Source organism: Bidens hawaiensis, unplaced genomic scaffold (assembly GCF_021521415.1).
Source record: "Bidens hawaiensis isolate Kalapana, Puna unplaced genomic scaffold, B.hawaiensis_p1.1 tig00009570_1, whole genome shotgun sequence".
Lineage (NCBI taxonomy): Eukaryota > Viridiplantae > Streptophyta > Magnoliopsida > Asterales > Asteraceae > Bidens > Bidens hawaiensis.
Genome location: NW_027491715.1, coordinates 115,624 through 124,889, shown reverse-complemented (window position 1 = coordinate 124,889; position 9,266 = coordinate 115,624). Strand labels below are relative to the sequence as shown.

The 9,266-nt window shown below is 39.5% G+C and overlaps 1 protein-coding gene across 1 annotated transcript; it reads right to left on the bottom strand.

Annotated features, from left to right (window-relative positions):
* Positions 1–1,244: 1,244 nt before the first annotated feature.
* Positions 1,245–2,769, bottom strand: LOC143532933 (putative aspartic proteinase GIP2). Its single transcript, XM_077027834.1, has one exon. It carries the CDS (start codon positions 2,538–2,540, stop codon positions 1,245–1,247), a length of 1,296 nt encoding a protein of 431 aa, XP_076883949.1. The 5' UTR covers positions 2,541–2,769.
* Positions 2,770–9,266: the final 6,497 nt, after the last annotated feature.

The following is a 9,266-nucleotide window of genomic DNA, read 5'->3' as shown; positions in this document are numbered from 1 at the left end:
AAAGTTATTGATAATCAGAAAACTGATTCGAGAAACACCGTAGACAAACAAGGTTGGCATGGGACCAGATTTGTTTCTTAAACATAAATACCACAGAAAACAAAATTTTAATTTTATCATCTATTATTATTATTATTATTATTATTATTATTATTATTATTATTATTATTATTATTATTATGTGGCTTTCGAAAATCAGAAAGGATGGGCCGATGAAAATTGTTAACTTGTGGGCCAGGGAATGTTTCAAGGGGTATTAGAGAGAAGAGACAGGATCATGGTTGGGTTTACAGTTTACTAATATATATTGGGCTGGATAATAACCGAATCCCTTTCGATGTTAACTACAAATTAAAGCAGATAAAAGTTTTGAAAATAGAACTGTATTTTGTTAAATTTGAGAAAATTTAAGGGGCTTTTGAATAACCAATAAGAGATTAGAGATCTTAATGGTTAAGAGAATATGAGTCAGTAAATGCCGACTCATAGCTGAGTACGCCTGATGTGGTGGTGCGTTAGTGGCAGACTCAGGATTATAAACACATGTGAAGAGACAAATGTGTAAAATTTTCTTTAACATAATTTTGAAACATAAACAGTAAGAGGTTTGCTCACTGATTTAATCAGATGCGCCAATCTGAAGAACCGAACACAATTAATGCTGATTGACTCATAGGTAGCCTCTTAAAACAATAATTAAGATTTACCAAACAACCCGTAAGTGAACTTAGCAAAACCCAAAAACGACTCATCAAAATTTAATAAAAATCTTCATACTCAATATTGTATTTTAATTTATTTTTAAGTCATTATAATTTTTATTGTAATATATCTGAGTATTTTAAAAATAAATCAAAATGGGAAGAATAAGTAAAATGCGAAAACACCTTACAAAGTTACAATCAAGAAAAAAACTGAGAAGAAATGTGAAAAACTTATGTAATATTGACATGACAGTCGGGAAAATATAGGAAAGCAGGATCCACCCGAGAATGATAATAATAATTATTTTTTATTTAAAGATGCTAGAAACCAAAAGCACACAAATCCCAAAATGTCCAGATTTAAGAAACACAATCCAAATTAATCGACAAGAAACCAAGTGATTTGATGCCTTCACATATAAGCTTCCATTATGTAATTGAATTACTAGTTGTAATAATATTATTGCTTACTCAACAATAAACTAACTAATCCACAATATATTCTTGAATTATTTTCAACAAGATCTTCTTCACACAACCTTAACCACTACCCATGGTGAAGTTGAAGTTTGCACAAGATGTTTTCTTACGTAGCAACGAAGAACGAAACCCAAAATTCGAGTTCTCTAAATCAAACAACAGAAAGTTATCCTCAAACTGTAACGTCCCAATAACAATCAGATATTCCATTGTATCACCACCATCAACAAACGCTAGACACGCCACGTCTTGTGTTATTTGTAACATTGAGTTAGCAGTGGATATAGCCCACTTCTTCCCATCCCGGAGGATCAACTCAATATCAGGAACTTTTAAATTTATTTTGGTACCATTCGCAAACGTGCTAAAACAAAGGCCAAAAGGTGCTATCGGGTTTGCAGGAGCGAGTCGTTTTGTAACCATTGAAAATCTTCGTACCACACGGTTATAAATGTCGGTTCTAAGAGTGGTGTAAGGTTCTATTGTACTAAGCTTGGTTGTGACATTTCCTGGAATGTCGATAGACCGCGTTTTAATTACAATGGAGTTGACACCAATAAAGTATCCGAACGAATCCGGATGCTTTAGTAAAGGTGTATAAGAAAGAAATTTTTTTACATCAATATTGTTTGGAAAAAGATAATAAGGACCATTTCCATAGAATAAAATCCCAGGAGTAGAAGTTGTGCTAGGAAAACAAAAAGAAAATATTCTTTTAAGTGGTGGTTGATTTAAAGAAATCGGAAACGCGTAAGGCGACGAAGAAAATGCTAAGACACCCGTAACGTTTTCAGGGAATGACTCGAACAATGACGAAGGAGCGCAAGCAGCGTTTGAGAAAGCCGCATAGAAACCAGGAAGAGGGTTCCTACCATTACTAGTGTTCACAAAAAAGGTGTCATAGTTAAGTAAAACTTGACTACACGGTCCGTTTATCGGGTTAACTACATTGACTGAGCATGTGCAGTATCCTTCAAATGTTGTAGTGTTTTTTACTTTAGGGCAATAAGGATTTTTGTAAGAGTAAGAAGCTCGTACGTCTGTGCATTGATATTCGTCGCAAGAGACGGGTGAGGTGCAAATTGTGTTGTCAGGGCAACGGCCTTGGTACATGTTCCATTGCACGATGCAATCGTGCCATGTTAAAGGAGCGTCGATGTCTATAAGGAAGTTTGAATGCGTGAATTGCATGTTTGTGTATGCGGTCATGATTTGAACGCTGTAGAGAGGGTTAAGCGCGTCGGTGTGCTTGTGTAATGGAGCGAAAAAAGAAGTGTAGGGTGGTGGAGGTTGTGCTATGGCTTCATGAGGGATGAGGGCTAGAACCATAAGAATTAGTTGAAGGAGATTAAGCATTTTGGGATGTTTATGTGTTGTCAATTGTGTGATTTTGAAAGGTGATCAAGTTGGGTTTTTATAGATTTGTAATTAGCTAGTCAAATGTGCACATTCTAAGCATTACTAGTTATAGCTAAATTGGTGGTACGAGGCGTTGATTTGATTTCTTAAAAGTCAATATATATGCTGTTTTTCTTTTGACAAATAAGCACTTTTGAATAGGTTAGAAGATTTTTATTTTATTTTATTATTTTTTTTAATGTGTGTATTGGGAAAATCACGAAAATATTTGTTTTGGAAAGTTAACAAAATAGTCATTGACTTTATGAAAGTATCGATCAATTATTAGAGCGCGACATGTGTATTTTGACACTAATGGATATAATACGGCGCAATAGATTCAAAATAGACTAGCAGACTCGATCATTTTGGCATAATATATCCATCCATTGCGTAGCAGATTAGCTGCTACGCTAGAGGGCCTGCATTTAAAAAAAATAATGTATTTCTTAAATTTAACATGGAGCGTAAGATTTCACTATGACGCATTTCAGTTGGAAATTAAAAATAAAAAAAGTAAAACAGCTATTTTAGTTTTTTTGAACTGCAAGCGGCTATTTTGGTAATTCAAAAACTCAAGTTTATTTTGTTAATATCCTCGGTCAAATTGAGTATTTTTTTTCCTAACGTGTTTATGATAATTAAAAAAAATGTTTTAAGTTGACACTCGTAAGTCCTAACAAGTTTATAACCACTTCAAAACAATAGGAAGTTATACACTTTGATTTGTATCTTATGTTTTTAAAGGCAGCTAGCTAGGGAAAAGCTTATGAGACTTGAAGTATAAGCCATTGATCCACATGCCCATGAGCTGAATGCATGAATAAATATGAAAGAAGTCTTGCATTGAACTTTAAAGGAAATGTGCTAAACTTTATGTAAACAAATCAAGGAATATGATACACATAAACCTGCTTCTAAACTAGGCGTTATCCGCGGATTTAAAACCATAAATAAGAACGAGTATTACAAAATACAAGTGATTAAGCCACCAAGGATTTCAAAGACTAGAAATTAGTTGCTTTTAGGTTAAGCCAGGTGACAGGGCATCCTGATTGTGTCAAAATGAGGTGAAGCGGCAACCTAACACGTTGTGGCTAGATGTCGAAATTATAGCACAAGTTTTTAAGTGACACCGTGACTATGAACTACATATATGTATGTGAAGCATGACTTATCTCATGTACAATTCTAACCAAAACAAGAATCCCCAAGATAAAGAATCATAACAATTGAACTCCTAAGGCGAGGATGAACATATGTAAACACCTAAATATCAATGCAAACTCCGAAGCCTTAAGCACGTGATATAATTAAGTAATGGGTGTTTAAGGTTGTCCCATAGTTACAACCTTAGCCTCAAAACAATGATGTTCACCAGCAAACTAGGGGTATACATGTTTAAGATTGTTGAGAAAAATACATGGATGTATGTCTGAAGAAGAAAAGTTAGCCAAAACTTATGTTTGTTTAGCTAAATTACTTAGAAACAAAATAAGGGAACACCGAACACTTACCACACAACTTGGTTCATTATTTATGAAGAAACGATGACGGCAAGACCCAAATTGGTGGCGAGGTCCAAATTGTTTCGGTTGTTGAAGAGCCCATTATCAGCCCACTTTTGTTTTAAAAAAAATGGAAATACGGCCCCAAAAACTACAGCCCAAAATACAAGTCGCCAAAAGTTTTCAACCTCCCCGACTAGGGGTGAGCAACTTAACCGCCATAACCGTTTAACCGAACCATAACCGACATAACCGGTGGGTCGGTTTAGTGAATTTTCATAAACCGCCAACTATGGATCGGTTTTGGTTAAAGATAATCCAAACCCGCTATAACCGAACCGACCCATTTATTTAACCAACAACATGTTTGAGGCTAACTTCCACCGAACATATGATCGGAATACACCATTTTGATGGTTGTTCAACGTTTGTTATTGAGTTAACTTGGAATTTCATTGTTGAATAATATGTTGCCGTTTTTTTAAATGTATGGTATTAGTATTATGGATTATATATTTTGTTAGACTATGTAATGTCATTTTTTTAGTAATATTTGGTACCAAACTTTTAGTCGTAGATACATTGTTTTGGTTATGGTTAACCGACCCAAACAGACTCGTTATAACCTTCAAAACCGATTAACCGAAACCGCCATAATGGATCGGTTATGGTTATGGAAATCCATTAACCGCCATATTGGTTATGGTTATGGGTTTGGCTCAAAACCGCCTCAAACCGACCCATGCACATCCCTATCCCCGACTACAACATGGTCCATATAGTTGTTTTAATACATCGAGTAACTCCGGGTATACGTTATAACAGTAAAAGCAAAACATGCATGGATCGACTCATCAAGTTTCAATTGAAATAGAATCCTGATGAATGAACGGGAAACTTGATTAATATATTCTACCTCTTAACAAATGTCAATTCATTAGAATTAAGCGTACGGATATACATTTATACAAAACTATATCCTGAGCACATTGCACACACAATGGAATCGTAGACAATCAAATAAAATCTAATCCACGAAATAATATGATGTATGGAAAACATCATTATGGAAAAAAGTCATAACGGAAGTACAATAATTACCACAATGCCATTGTTTCTTCTATATATGTTTATTTATTGAAGTAGAGGAACCAATATAAAGATGGCCGGGCCTTGTGACGGAGAGTGGTGTGCGAGTATCGCTGCTAGATGAGGGGAGCTCGTAATTTTCATTCTCAATTGTATCACTCAGTTTTCGTTCTCAAGCAACTACTATCTCAAGCAACTACTAAGGGATAATGAGGGAGTCTAGCCTACTAATTTCAATTATTTAAGAAAATAAAAAAACTACATACCGTACTTTTCACTACTAAAAAATGGGTATTTTTGCTACAAAAGATTTATACAATTTTCCCACAACTCAAATTTTCCAACAAAATTTCCACAACTTTTCGTCAATAATCAAAAGCAAAAAAAGTCTTAAAATTTCACAAGTTTTCTACAAAGTAGCGGCGTAAAGCAGTGTTGTCATAATTTCGTCGAAAACATAAATCTATTTCCGACAAATTACCGACCATTAGTTTAATCATTTATTAAATATTGACCTTCAAAATAAAAAAAATCAACATACAAATGCATTAACACCCTTTTGTAGCAAAACAGTCGAAACTCTGGTAATTTGGCTACAAATTTGCTACAACTTCGAAATATATCATAAAAAACAACACTTTAGGGGCAAAACTGTGGCAAAACTTGCAAAGTTGGCTACTAATTTCTGGCAACTATGTATTAATTATTGAAAATAAAACATTAATAATAATGAAACCACACTTTTGTGGCAAAATAGACAGAATGCTTACAAATTTTGTTACAAATTTGCTACAAAATTGTAATATATTATAAAAATCACACCATTGTGGTAAAATGGTGGCAAAACTTGCAATGTTTGCTACAATTTTTTGGCAACTATGTATTAATTATTGAATATAAAAACTAATGATAATGAAACCACACTTTTGTGGTAAAATTGTGGCAAAACTTGTAAAGTTTGCTACAAGTTTCCCGCAACTTGTGTTATTTGTTTAATATAAAAATTAATAATAATGAAACCAAACTTTTGTGGCAACTTTGTAGAAATTTTTTGCTAGTTTGCCACATGTTTATGACAACTCGGTATTGTTTATTGAATATGATATTAATAATTAATAAAAACACACTTTTGTGGCTAATGTGTCACAAGACGGAATACAATAAAAATGGCAGTAGTGGTTGTGTTGTTATTACCTTGTGTTGTTTGGTAGACAAAGACGAAATACAATAAAAAAGGCAGTTAGTGGTAGTGGATGGTGGAGGGCAACAGTGGCAGATGGTGGCGGTAGCTGGTAGATGGTAATGGTGGTGGTGACGGTGTGTGCTGGAAAATGGTAGTGGTGGGTGGTGGTTGCAATGGCGGGTGGTGGGCGGCATGAGGTAATGGTGGCTGATTGTGGTGGGTGGCGGTGGAGGGCAACGATGGAGATAGCCAAGAGCGATGGTTGGTGGAAGTGTGTGGATAGGTGGTGGTAGTAGTGGTGGTGGTGACAGTGTATGATGGTAGATGGTAGTGATGGGTGGTGGTTTCTACGGCGGGTGGTGGGCGACAGAAGGTAGTGGTGTTGGTTGCAACGGCGGGTGATGGGTGGCAGGAGGTAGTGGTGGTGGTTGCAATGGCGGGTGGTGGGCGGCAGGAGGTAATGGTGTTTGATGGTGGTGGGTGGCAGTGGAGGGCAACAGTGAAGATAGCCAGGAGTGATTGTTGGTGAAAGTGTGTGGATAAGGGGTGGTGTCTGTGTATGTTGGTAGATGGTAGTGGTGGGTGGTGGGCGGCATGAGGTAATGGTGGTGGTTGCATTGGCGGGTGGTGGGCGGCAGGAGGTAATGGTGGATGGTGGTGGTGGGTGGCGGTGGAGGGCAACGATGGAGATAGCAATGAGCGATTGTTGGTGAAAGTGTGTGGATACGTGGTGGTGGTGGTGTATGTTGGTAGATGGTAGTGTTGGGTGGTGGTTTCAATTGTAGGTGGTGGACGGCATGAGGTAATGGTGGTGGTTGCAATGGCGGGTGGTGGGCGGCAGGAGGTAATGGTGGCAGGTGGCGGAGGAGGGCAACGATGGAGATAGCATGGAGCGATGGTTGGTGGAATTGTGTGGATAGGTGGTAGTGGTGGTGGTGGTGATAGTGTATGCTGGTAGATCGTAGTGGTGGGTGGTGGGCTGCAAGAGTTAATGGTGGTTGATGGTGGTGTGTGGCCATGGAGGGCAACGATGTAAATAGCCAGAAGCGATAGTTTAGGGAATTGTGTGGATAGGTGGTGGTGGCGAGTGGCCTTTGCGGGGGGGGGGGGGGGGGGGGGGCTACGACGGGGATAGTGGTGGTTGTTGGTAGAAGGCCCCATTGTCATTAAAAGCCAGCTGGGGCACTACATCACCTCCCGCACCCTCGTTGACAATGGCGCATCGTCGACAGTGATGTACAGGCAGTTCTTCGACAAACTCGATGATGAAGACAAGGAGCGCCTGGAGACGGTCTACGCTTCGATGGAAGGGTTTGACGGCAGCATGAACACTCCCTTGGGCATCCTATCTTTCCCCGTCACTCTCACCGATGGGAATTATTCACGCACGGAGGATGTGGATTTTGTTGTGATGAAAAAACCACATCATACGTATGACATCCTATTCGGGAGAGACGGGATGGCAAGATTCAACGCTGTGGTATCCTCAGTCCACGGCATGATGGGATGGCCAACAACTGAAGGCGTAGCGATGATCACGGGCATTCCCCAGGTATGCATCGCATCTGTCTCCTCTAAACCCAAACCGAAGATGGCCAAACAAACCATCACTGAGCCTGAACAGTGGGCATTCAATGGGAAATATCCCGATCAGGCCGTTACCATTGGCCCGACAATTGTTGATCCAACACGCACCTTACTCAAGCGCTTACTGCAGCGAAACGCAGACATCTTCGCGTGGACACCAGCCGACATGACTGGTGTACCCCGGGGAAAGGCAGAGCATAAGCTCAAATGCGATCCGGCCGTAACGCCGATCGTACAAAAGCGCAGAGTAATGGGGCCCGAGCAAACCAACGCGTGCAGAACCCAAGTCAAGGAACTCCTTGATGCGGGCATCGTGCGCGTTAGCAAATATCAAACATGGGTTGCAAATCCCGTAATGGTACCGAAGAATAACAAACAATGGCGCATGTGCATAGATTTCAAAGATTTGAATAAAGCATGCCCCAAAGATTGTTATCCGTTACCAGAAATTGATCTCAAGGTGGATTCGGTGGCACCATTTCGCCTTAAATGCTTCTTGGATGCGTATAAGGGGTACCATCAAATCCACATGGCTGTGGATGACCAGGACAAAACCGCCTTTCGGACGCCCGATGGCACATTTTGTTATAAAATGATGCCGTTCGGACTTAAGAACGCGGGGTCCACGTACCAACGACTAATGGACAAAGAGTTTCACGCCCAAATTGGGAGAAACTTGGAAGTCTATATGGATGATTTGGTCATCAAAAGCCCCGAGCCAGAGACGATGTTGAAAGACATTGAGGAAACTTTCAACACGCTCAGAAAGATAAACATGAAGCTCAACCCGAGCAAGTGTTCATTTGGGGTGGAAGAAGGGAAGTTCTTAGGGGTCATTATTACTAAAGATGGCTTTAGAGCGAACCCTGAAAAGGTCGAAGCCATTGTCAAAATGGAATCACCTACCACCATAAAACAGGCTCAAACACTTAATGGACGACTAGTCGCGCTTAACCGCTTTTTGGCAAACCATGCGGATAGGTCGTTCCCTTTTGTGTCAACACTAAGAAATTGTTTAAAGAAAACGCACTTCCGCTGGACACCAGAAGCGGAAGCAGCTTTCCAGGAGATTCGATCACGCTTGATCGAACTCCCAACACTCACAGCACCACAAGCGGGAGAGGAGTTAATCCTATACCTCTCCGCAACAGATAGAGCAACCGGGGCAGTCCTGCTTGTAGAACGAAAAGGCATCCAGATGCCAATCTATTATGTTAGCCGCGTGCTGGCAGACGCGGAAACCCGGTACTCTACCCTGGAAAAACTGGTCTTGGCACTTATACACGCTTCACGCAGGTTGAGACGATATTTCCAGGG